The sequence below is a fragment of the Tursiops truncatus genome, chromosome 5 (assembly GCF_011762595.2).
Source record: "Tursiops truncatus isolate mTurTru1 chromosome 5, mTurTru1.mat.Y, whole genome shotgun sequence".
NCBI lineage: Eukaryota > Metazoa > Chordata > Mammalia > Artiodactyla > Delphinidae > Tursiops > Tursiops truncatus.
Window position 1 is genome coordinate 97,928,350 of NC_047038.1, and position 12,346 is coordinate 97,940,695.

At 35.9% G+C, this 12,346-nt stretch overlaps 1 protein-coding gene across 8 annotated transcripts in view; it reads right to left on the minus strand.

The window, feature by feature from the left end:
* The window catches only part of HELQ (helicase, POLQ like), a 40,410-nt gene that overhangs the window by 10,345 nt on the left and 17,719 nt on the right, over positions 1 to 12,346 (minus strand). For 6 of the 8 annotated variants that reach the window (XM_019932851.3, XM_073805413.1, XM_073805412.1 and 3 more), the window contains 5 exons: positions 11,279 to 11,420; positions 10,791 to 10,895; positions 2,924 to 3,182; positions 1,882 to 2,039; positions 714 to 812 (listed from right to left, as the gene is read on the minus strand). In XM_019932851.3, the coding sequence (XP_019788410.2) occupies positions 714 to 812; positions 1,882 to 2,039; positions 2,924 to 3,182; positions 10,791 to 10,895; positions 11,279 to 11,420 (763 nt within the window). The remainder of the gene's footprint in view (positions 1 to 713; positions 813 to 1,881; positions 2,040 to 2,923; positions 3,183 to 10,790; positions 10,896 to 11,278; positions 11,421 to 12,346) is intronic. The other 2 variants (XM_019932853.3, XM_019932855.3) reach the window with 2 other exon arrangements.

Consider the following 12,346-nt stretch of genomic DNA (forward strand, 5'->3'; position numbering starts at 1 on the left):
GTGGAAGACTATATGAACTTAAGGATTCTGAATGCATGTTTGCCACAGAATTATTTCCACTTCTCTCAAGGTTAGTGTGTACATTCAACACTTGCTTCATGTTTGTTGACTAAACTTTAAAACACAAAAATATAAGATATCACACAAGAGTATTGGCTTTTCCACTTCAACCTTCTAAAATGCTTTATGTACTTCAAGTACATTGGGAGTTCTTTGGGACAACAGCAACAACAAAAACAAAAATCCCAAACTCGTCCTATCTTAGAATCCCTGATACCAAGTAGAATGCTTAATAAAAGGTTTCTAGAAGATTTTTTTCTCCCTTTAACTGCACTTATTTCAGGATTCCATAATACTGTGAAAACATTTTACAAATATTTTACAATTTATATAATTTAAGCCATAATAAGTAGCCTAAGAAAAATAGATAAAATAAGGTTTACCTTTTCCTATGATACTTACATGTGCATGACTATTTTAGAAATACAAAGGTACACAAAAAAAGGGCCATCACACCACCCAGAAATAAATACTGTTTAAAAAAAAATACCTAAATTTCTGGTCCTCAGATGTTTTAAATAGTAAAATGGGAATTATATTAAAGAGAAAAAAAGTGAACCAAAAGGATCAAGTCAACAAAGGAGATGATACAACAGCATTAATTTTGTTTTATGAACTTAAGTTATTTAGGAAGGAAAAAAAGACTATGGTACCTTCCTGATAGCTTGACCTGATGCTTTCTTCCCAATAAAGTTCTCAGAGACTCCAAGCAGAACAGCCACATTTTGTTCTGCTGGGCTGAGCTGGCTGAACTACAGAGAAAAAGAGCATAAATATATTGAAAAATTAAATTGTAACTTTAAAAAGTCTGCCATTAATCAAATCCAGTATTTAGTCATATCACACTTTCATTATTATAAAAGATATGAAAAAACCCACATATTTTGTTTACAAATATTGCAAGCTTAAAAGATACAGTATTAAAATATTTGGGTTGGCCAAAAAGTTCGTTCGGGTTTTCCCGTAAGCTGTTACAGAAAAACCCGAACGAACTTTTGGGCCAACCCAATATAACAAACTTTAGTAGAATGACTTAAAGACATGGCCACAAATACTGTGACCATGGACTATGATTTCCATGGACTATGGGCTCATGTTTAATATGGGAGATGTCTGTGGGAAGAGAGAAGAGGGAAAGCTTTTGAAAGTAACTGCATTGTATAATACCACTTAGAAAAACTTAGAGTAACAATTTTAAAAAACGACATTAAAAAGACAGTTAATTTCCTGCAATTAAAAGCTGCATATTGCTTCTGCCTAATATGTGTTCATGCATCTAGCCTGTTCACAGTAAAATCATAATAGACTGTACTCTACCACTTGGTTTTGTAACAAGTATGGCTAGTTCCACCTTGCTACTGTTGATAAAGATGATATTCCTTCTCAGGTATTAACATCACCGGGTTTGGTGTGACATGATGTGACATCACGTGTGACTGTAATAGAGCTTTCATGTAATTAAACTATCAATCATCAGGGATGGCTTTCATGGTTTTCTTTATATTCCAGGCATTATAAAATGTAGTGGTCACCAAATCATACGAGTAAACTACCTTTGGGGAAATGGGACCAGGGATGACCTTTTTTTCTTTTCTGCACCTTTCTTTATTTTTTTGATAATGAACATGTTTATATTTAACAGAAAATATTTAAGTGAAACAAACAAAAAATGTTATTGCCATATTACTACTTTAAAAACTCAAAAACAAAGGGCCCAATTTCAAATATATTTTAATAAAGAAAAAATGTGAATAATCACTTGACAAAAATCAAATCCTGATCCATTATTGTAGCCTGTATTGCAGAATCTTATTGTCTCACCTGCCTGAAGTATATCATCCAATCAGGGTGACACTGAGAAGCCATATCATAGGGAGTTGTTAGGTAAATTAGATGAAGAAGGCTTTCAAGCACAAGTCCTTCAAGACCTTTCTTCAAGTCTCTGTAGAGACTGTCACAATAAGCCAAATCTATAGCTCCTAAAAGAAAGACACAAATAGTTCATCTTTCATAATCACCAAAGGGGGAAAGAGGTGACTTTAAAGTAAGTCTAGTTTAGGAGTTAACTACAAAAGTCTTTAAAATCTCTTACTATGTAACTTAACACAACTATTTTGGAGGTCATTTTGATAGTATCCATCAGCATTTAATAAGTACATACCTTCTGACCCAACCCCTCTAATCTTGGGAATCTAACCCAGAGAAACATTTCCACACAATTCCAAAAATACATGAGCAGAGATGCCCAAGCAGCCTTGTTTATAATGGAGAAAAATCAGGAACACAGTAAATGTCCATCAATAGGGGAGTGGTGAAATAAATTATGGTATCCATACTATGGATGACTATTGTAGTAAAAGAAAAATGAGGTAGATTTAAAGGGATTAACATGTGAAGATGCTCATGATATTTTATAAGTGAGAAAAGCAAGCTCTGTGTGTGTGTGTGTGTGTATATATACATATATATGTATATGTATATATATATATACACATATACACGTACACATAAAAATGTTTGGAAGGATATATGTATCAAATTGTTATGAAATTTACAGATAATGTCTGCAAAAATATATACCAAATTGTTATTCTTGGTAAGATATTATGATTTTATGACTGCTGAGGGAGGGGAGCATGAAGGAGGGATGACCACCCTTTTCTCCATATACCTCTACAGTACTCTAAATTACTTGTTTCAAAACACTTTTCAACTTTTTAAAGTTGAAGTAGTCCAACAGTTTGTAAGATAAGATTAATATTATTAATATGAAATTACAAATCCAACTTAACATTACATAATAATTTCTATTTTTTCCAATGCATTTTCTCAGATTAGTAATGAGATTTAGGTAAACTCTTACCCTTAAAAGAAGCTCGTCCCAACTTTGTAATGTGAAAACTATATTGGAACTCTTCTTCCGACCCATGAATAGTGTCTTTTTGTAGAAGTCCTTTTTCTGTCAAAATAGTATCGTTTTGTAGGAGTCCTTTTTCTGTCAAGTATCTAAGTGATTCGACAGTTATTTCCCAGAGACTTCTTTCTTTCAACAAAATCTTCTGCTGAACACCAAAAAATGTACCACTCATAAAGTGATATATGTCACCGAGATTTGTTGCAATCTGAAACAATTCAGGACATCATTAGAGCATCTTCCCTAATTCAAGGTAACATTTTGAATGAATAATTAATCAAGATGATGACTCATTTCCATACCGCAAAGCTATTTAAATAAAAAACTATTATAAAATCTACATAGTTGCATAAAGGTAATTTTATAACAACATTTTAAAATCAAAAGAAGAAAACAATTTAAGGGAAAAGATAGTTATCATATTCCTACTTTTTTTTTTTTTTTTTTTTTAATTTGCGGTACGCGGGCCTCTCACTGCTGTGGCCTCTCCCGTTGCGGAGCACAGGCTCCGGACGCGCAGGCGCAGCGGCCATGGCTCACGGGACCAGCCGCTCCGCGGCATGTGGGATCTTCCCGGACCGGGGCACAAACCCGTGTCCCCTGCATCGGCAGGTGGACTCTCAACCACTGCGCCACCAGGGAAGCCCCGTATTCATACTTTTAATGAAAACATCTACACATTTCTCATTCAAAAACCCCTTAGGTTTTTGAATAATTTTTCACAATACCTCCAAAGCTGTGCTCTCTGTTTACTCCTCAATTATCACTAATTCCCACTTAGCCTCCTTCAGAAATCCTTCCTCCACCCCTTTCCAGCCACATGTGAAAACATTCTTTAGCTTTAAAAATTGTATTAAAAAAACAAACAAACATGGAAAACACAACTGAAAGCCTCCACTAAAACAGGATCAGGCAATACTTTCCCTGACATATTACCTAAAAATAGACAGCAGTTTTTTACTGCTTTTTGTCTCTCTCATTCCCATCTCCTTTTCCTGTTCTTTTGCTGCCTTTTTTTCTCCCCACTTACTCAGTATTTAAAACTTATAATGGCAATCATAAGTAATACTTAACTCACCACTTGGTATTCAGATGTAGAGCTGTCTCTGAATTAGAATAATTTATATTAGCCAATTTCAATGAAATCAACAAGTTATACTAAAATATAGTCAATCAATAAGCATATTTTTCTCTCTCACAGCTCTGACGATATTTCAACTGGAAAACTTAACTAGTAATTTCATATTAAACCATTATAAGCGATAACAGAAAATAAAATGGAGCACAGACATTTCCTATTGTTTCTCCTTTTAATAAAAATCATTCTTAATATAGTATTCATTCAGGCCAAATTGTACTTTTAAGATACTCAGTTTGTAGATTATCAGCATACTTAGTTTCTATATTGTTTTTTGGTTGGCCGATTACAGTTAACCGTGGGAGTAAACAAACAAACAAAATCCTTTACTTGATCCTTCTGGCGACCAACAGGTTACCTTTCTAGCCCTCTGAAAACTTATAGACATAGTGGTTTAAACCCACTGGTAGAGACTCTGCTTCTGGCTTCTCAAAGCTGGGTTCTTCACTGTTGCCCCAACCTGCAAGTTCAGCCATGACCAACTCCAAAGTCAACCCATTCATTAATTCAAGTGTTTACCAAGTGCCAACCACATGCCAGGCACTGTGCTAGTCACTGGGATTCAGTGATAAATGACAATACATGTGGATCCTGCTGTCACAGGGCTTACATTCCACTGGGGTAAAGTTATTAGCCAAATAATGGCACTAACAAGAATACGACTACAAACTGATAGGTGCTATTAAAGGAAAGAATGTGTTTCTACAAAGCATACAATAGACTGACTGGACTCAGTGGCAAAGAAAGGCTTCCCTGAGGAAGTGGTGGTGAAGTGAAAGTCTGACCGTTAAGTGGGAGTGGGTGAGGGTGAAACTGGAGACGGGGAGGTAAGAAGGGCGAGTCCCAGGCTTACAGAACACTGCAGTAGGAGCAAGTATAGAATGTTTGAGAAATGTAATAGAAGGCCAGTATGTCTGGAGTACAGAGTATACGAAGGCTGGTGAGAGATGAGGATGAAAAGACAGGCAGAGGCCAAATCTACCACAGTAGACCATGATAAGGAATTTGGGCTCAATCCTAACAGCAACGGGAAACAACCAGTGACAAATTTTAAGCAGAAGGGGGTGATACATTCGGATTTTATATTTTGTGAAGATCAGTCTATTGAAGAATTACTTGGAGGGGATGTGGGAAGGCAGGGCAGACAGAGTGAATGCAAAGAGACCAACTGGGAGACCATTACAGTGATCCAGGCAAGACCGCAGTAGTATGCACCAGCGTGTGCAAGCAGCCTACGTAACCTACCTTTTTGCCTTGGATTCTTTTTTTGTGAAAGCACAGTTATATTACTTTATTCAAAGGTATGCAAAGATCAGAGATAAAACATATAAAGTGTCTAGCAGAACATCTGAAACATAGTTGTGAGAAACAATAATTGGAGGCTCCCTGTATCCCATGGCCCAACAACTGTTATGATCTCTTATTAATTCCTGGAGTTTCCATCTCTTCCACCAAACCCTGGACCTAGTCTCTCCAGGGATGCCCACCTCTACCTTCTGCCTCCTGACCTCACACTGCCCTTCTTGCCTCTCACCCCTATCCCACCTGGTTGTTCCTGTCCAGAGGACTTGACTTCTGCTTCAGTTCTAACTCTAAAGATTTTCCCACTTCTCCACCCGGTCTGTAATTCTGGCCTCTTTCCACAACTAGAGCCCTGTTGTGAAGCCTTACCCCAAGGAGTAGGAGGAACCCTGATGGCCTGTCCTCCTCAGGACGGGGCCCCATAGTCTCCTATGGGCAGGCTTGAAACAACAGCTGCCTATAGGCTAATCTCCTGAGCTGACTCTGCCTGGACTTCTTGCTGCTGTACTTCAATTGTTAAAACAGAAAACAACGGTTGCATTGCCAGGCCCATAAAACCAGACTTTTGTGGCCAAGTCAGTTCCCCCAGGAGTCCTGTACCTGAGAGCACTGGTCTCAGTGCACAGGGAGTGCACTGAAGTCCCAACTCCCTCCTAATTCCACTGCCTTTTGTGGAGTCCTCACTCATGACATACTCATATTTGTCAGATGTATAAACATTTTCCTCCGCCTTTTCATTTGTTAAGCAGGGTCTTTTGAAGAGAATTTTAAAATACTGATGAAGCCTATTAAATTGATTTTTTTCTTTCATGGTTTACGGTTTTTGTTTCCCACGTAAGAACTCTTTGCCTACCCCAAGGTAACAAAAATTTTTTCCTAGATTTTCTTCTAGAAGTTTTATTTTAGCTTTTAGGTCTAGGTCTATGATCCATTTTGAGTTAATTTTTTTGGACAGTGGGAGGTAAGAGTTGGGGTTAATTTGTCTGTGGTTGTTCCATATTGGTATCTACTTGTTTCAGCACCATTTATTGAAAAAAAAATCCTTTTTTCATTTAAATACCTTGGCACCTTTGTTGAAAATGAATTGATCATATATGGGCCTAATTCTGGACTTACTGATCTATTGGTCTATATGTCAATCTTTGCACCAATATCACACTGTTTTTAATTATTGAAGCTTTACAGTAAGTCTTGAAGTCAAGTTCTTTTACAAAACTATTTTTGGCTATTCTATTCCTTTGCATTACCAAATAAATTCTAGTATCAGTGTGAAATTTCTACAAAAAAACCTGTTGAGATTTTGATTGGGATTGCACTGAATTTATAGGCCAATTTGGGAAGAAGTAACATCTGAACAAAAGTGAGTGTCCCAATTCATGAACATGCTATCTCTCTCCATTTATGTAGGCCTTCTTTAATTTCTCTAAGCAGTGTTTCATAGTTTTCAGTGTATAGGTCTGACACATATTAGTTAAATTTACCCCTAAGTATTTCATGTTTTTTTTGAATTTACTGTAAATGGAATTGTTTTTCCAATTATTTGCAGTAAGTATATAAAAATATAATTGAGTTTTGTACATTGACCTTGTATCCTGTGACACCACTAATTACACTCTGGTTTTTTGGACATTCCTTTGGATTTTTCTTGAATTCAATGCCATCAGCAAATAAGACAGTTTTACTCTTCCTTTCTAAACTGTTTGCTTTATTTTTTCTTCCTGTCTTATTGTATTGGGTACAAGTTCTGACATATGTTGATTAGTAGAGTGAGAGCAGATTTCTTTTCCTGATCTTAGGGGAAAAAAAATTTAGTTTTTCACCATTAAGTGTGATGTTACCTGTAGTTTCCTTTTTTTTTAAAATAAACAACCTTTATCAGATTGAAGAAGTTCTTTTCTACTCCTAGTATGTTGAGCTTTTATCATGAATGTTGAGTTCTGTCAAATGGATAATTATCAATATACTGATGAACTTTGAATGTTAAACCAACTTTGCATTATTGGAATAAATTCTGATTGATCATGGTATATTGTTCTAATAATGTATTGTTGTATTACTAGTACTTTGATATGGTTTTTTTTTTTTTTTTTTTTTTCAGCACGTGGGCCTCTCACTGCTGTGGCCTCTCCTGCCGTGGAGCACAGGCTCCGGATGCACAGGCCCAGCGGCCACGGCCCACGGGCCCAGCCACTCCGCGGCATGTGGGATCCTCCCGGACCGAGGCACGAACCCACGCCCCCTGCATCGGCAGGCGGACTCTCAACCACTGAGCCACTAGGTAAGCCCTGATATGGGTTTTTATATGTATGTTTACCAGAGACATTGGCTTGTAGTTTTCTCTTCTTGTAATATCTTCATCTGGTTTTGGTATCAGCATAATGCTGGTCTCATAAGATAAGATGAGCAGTGTTCCATCTTCCTCTACGTTCTGAAAGAATGTGTGTATGACTGATATTATTTCTCCTTTAAATGTTTGTTAGAACTCACCAGTGAAGTCAGTTGGGCCTAGAGTTTTCTTTGTGGGAAAGTTCTAAATTATAAATTCAATTTCTTTAATAAATATAGGACTATTCAGATTTTTTATTTCTTCAGTCAATTTCGGGAATTGTGTCTTTCAAGAATTTTCCCCATTGGACTTCCCTGGTGTTGCAGTGGTTAAGAATCTGCCTGCCAATGCAGGGGACGTGGGTTCAAGCCCTGGTTCTGGGAAGATCCCACATGCTGTAGAGCAACTAAGCCCGTGCACCACAACTACTGAGCCTGTGCTCTAGAGCCCGCAAGCCACAACTACTGAACCCACATGCCACAAATACTGAAGCACGCATGCCTAGAGCCCGTGCTCCACAAGAGAAGCCACAGCAATTAGAAGCCTGAGCACCTCAATGAAGAGTAGCCTCTGCTCGCCGCAACTAGAGAAAGCCCACGCACAGCAACGAAGACCCAACACAGCCAAAATTAAATAAATAAAATAAGTAAATTAAAAAAAAAAAAGAATTTCCCCCATTTCATCCAAGTTGTTGAATTCATTTTTCAGTATTCAAGGATACAGCTATTCAAGGGTAATTCCTTACTACCTTTACTATCTCTGGGATATCCAGTGATGACCTTCCTTTCATTCCTGATATTGGTAATTTATGCGACTCTCTTTTCCTTCTGATCAATTCAATCAATAATCTTACTGATCTTTTCAAAGAACTAGCTTATGGTTTCATTAATATTTTCTCTTGTCTATTTTTTGTCATTGATTTCTGCTTTTATCTGTTATCATTTCCTTCCTTCTACTTACTTTGGGGCTTTTTGTTTTGTTTTGTTTTAGCTTCCTAAGGTGAAACTTAGATCACTGACTTTGGATCTTCCTTGAATTTTAATAAGCATTTAAAGCTATAAATGTCCCCTTAAGCACTTCTTTAGCTGCCTGCCACTAATTCTGATATATGTTTTCATCTTCATTCCATTCAAGGTATTTTCTAATTTCCCTTGTGATTTCTACTTTGACCATAAAAGTATGCTGTTTAATTTCCAAATATTTGGGTATTTTCCTGATACCTTTCTATTATTTATTCATTTTTAAATACTTATTTATTTATTTGGCTGCATTGGGTCTCAGTTGCAGTGTGAGGGCTTAGCTGCCCCGAGGCATGTGGGATCTTAGTTTCCCGACCAGGGATCGAACCTGTGTCCCTTGCACTGGAAGGTGGATTCTTAACCACTGGACCACCAGAGAAATCCCTACCTTTCTATTATTGATGTATACTATAATTTTGTTGTCATTAGATACCATTCTTTATATGATTTCAATCCTTTAACTTTACTGATACTTATTTTATGGCCCAGAATATGGCCTATTTTGGTGAGTTTTCAAGTGCACTTAGTGAATGTTCCACATTCACAATGGCATACTGGAAAGAGTACAGGCCAGCAAGGCAGGAACCTGAATTATAATCTCATCTAAACAGAACACACTGAATGACCTTAAACCAATCACGAATTCTCTGTTACCTTATTCAATATATAAATGTAATAAGACTCAATGATCTTCATGATCTCTTTCCCTTCTTTATTAATTCCTTGGCAACCCTCCAATTGCAGGTCTTTATTACATTATACATGGATTACTACAGTTGCTTCCAAACTAGCCTTGCAATACTTCTGCATACTATTATTCCCATTTTACAGATAAGACAACTGAGTGAGGTTTAAGAGAGCATTAGTAATTTACACAGGATAACAAGAGACAGAGCTGTGACCCAGACACAGATATGTGTGATATCAGAGCCCCTGCTTGAAACGACCACAGAACACTTTGACTATTACTCCACTGATAAGTGACTGTGTCACAACTCTTGAGTCTATATTTAAGCACTCTCTCCTGTCTTCCCCAATCTACAGCACACACTCTGCCCCAACTTTTTCCACCCAACCTTCTACTCTTTGGTATCTTCAGCCCTACTCTACAGCTATAATATCTATTGACTGTTACCCCACATCATCTTAAAGTTTCTCATCTTTCATTCTATTTTAAGTACCTGGAATGGCTCATTCCTTCCCTCTGCTTATCTAAAACCTCTATCTCCTTCAATACCCAGCATTAATTCCTTTTCTTTCTTGTAGCCTTTCACTCTTGTAAATGGCCAGGGGATACTGCAACGTTACACCATTCATCCGCAAGGTAATCAAAACCTGTCTCATATCTTTTATTTATCAATTAAATTTTGGATTTTCCCTTAAACCATTCAGGTTGATGAAGAGAGACTACATGATAGGTTAAGAACATTGGTTTTATCATTAAAGAAAGCTGAATTCAAACCCTGGCTTTGCCACTTTCGGGCTGAGTGATTTGGGCACAAAGTTAAAATTTACTTAAGGATAACCCTAAAAAAAAGGTTTAGCTCAAGAGATATCCTAAAAAAGAGCGCCAATTTCTAATCTTAGGAAAAAAAGAGTGTTTTCCCATTATGCCCCACCCAACTATTTTTTTTATTTTAATTTTCTGCCTGATAAAGGCTATACTGATCTGACAAATGTTTATGGTCACAGGACTACAATGAACCTTATTCTTAACAGTGGCAGAGATGCAGGATTATCCCACATCAGGACCCATGTCTTTAGAGCTCCTTCTATCCCCCATAGTATACACCAAAGTTTCTTACTTGTAATGGATGCCCAGTTATGATTTGTTGATTTTTCACATTCTTTATAATTCAAAGGATTAAAAATGCACATATAAATCCAGACTCAGATTTATCATGTCACAGACTGTTCTTTTCCACATTAGATTAGAAGTTAACATTTTTTTCATACCTTGTAGTTTTCAAAACTTTTTAACTTCCATTATCTCAGGTAACAGCAATAAGATATAAAAATATTAAAAAATACCTTCAAACCAATCAAAGAGAGAAACAAAGTATGGATTCCCTTGGTGAATTCTTGAACAAGTTGGCTATAACAGTTTTCCAATGGTCTGCTTATTAACTCCAATACCTACAAGAGTTAAAGCATTATTATAAAAAATAAATTTATGTTTTGCATTACTATAAAAAATAAATGGTGTTCCATATAAATTTTATATTTTGCATAGATTGTGTGAAGGCTGGGGGAGATAAAAAACATAAAGACAAAAAAATAAGAATTTAGCAGGTATTCTCATGAAAATGGAAGAAGATAAATAAGGAAAATACTTTTCATTGTTTGCCTGAAATAGAAAAGTATTTGAACTACTCTTTCTAATTCTTAATCATGGGAGAGAAGGAAACATTAGTTAAAGGAATATTAATAATTAATTTTTAAAAGACAATCTCATAAAAAGGCTAGACCAAAGTCCAAGAAAAGACAACAAAATGACCAACCATCCACCAGATTATTACCTGTTGCTTGTCTTTTTCTTGCAATATAAGAATACTCTCCCCAGTAGAATCTATTCCAGCACGGCCAGCCCTGCCAATCATCTGTTTATATTGATTCTTCTTTAAAAATTCTTTAGCAACATAGGGGGCTCTTAAAATAACTCTATGGAATTGATAAAATTAATTAAAAGTGGTATTCCATCTATAGCAATAGCTTCTATTTTTTAAAGTTTTCATTATATTTATGTGATATTAAATTTAGTAACATATTAACTCAAAATAATAGGCAACTACTGTTTACCAAGAATCTATGATGTCCTAGGCTCTTTATGTACATTATTTATAATCTTACAAAACTCTTGGTGATAACATTCTTTCTTACTTATTTATAAAGGAGTTAACTAAAGCATATATATACGTTAAGTCATTTAGCAAAACTCACAAAATTAGTAATTACCAGAACCATAACTTGAACTTAAGTCTGCTTAGCTGTAAAACATATGGTCAATCCACTAGAGCAATAATCTCAAAATAGTTTTGATTTGATACTCCATAAATGAAAAATCTGACCATGGACCACCAACATATGCATATTCATTTATGAGCTTACAATACTGTCAACATAAAATTGTAGATTTCATCTGATTTTGACCTACAAATATGGTGATTTCAATCCTGTTCACATATACAGAAGTTTGTAGCCAGCTTTCCTATTCAAAGGTGAGAGAAAACCTGTCATTTACCTAAAACAATCAGCCTACCTCTTTATTTATAAATCTCAATGGACAGCCAAGATTACCAAATACATGAAGAAAACCAATGACATAAAAGAAAAACAATGAGAGCATACAGAAAAAATGTCTGACAGAAGCAGATAATATGCAGAACAGAAAAGAACTTTAAAAAATTCTAATTAGTATCCACAGAAAGTTCTAAAGGGTACTGTATTCACACTATGAGAGCAGACTCTTATAAAGAAAGGACAATAAAAGAGAGTTCTTAGAAATTAAAAAGAATTAATTAATTTAAACAATTTAATAGAACAACTGAATAATGAATGAAACACAGTTAACGGAATACAATTAAAAA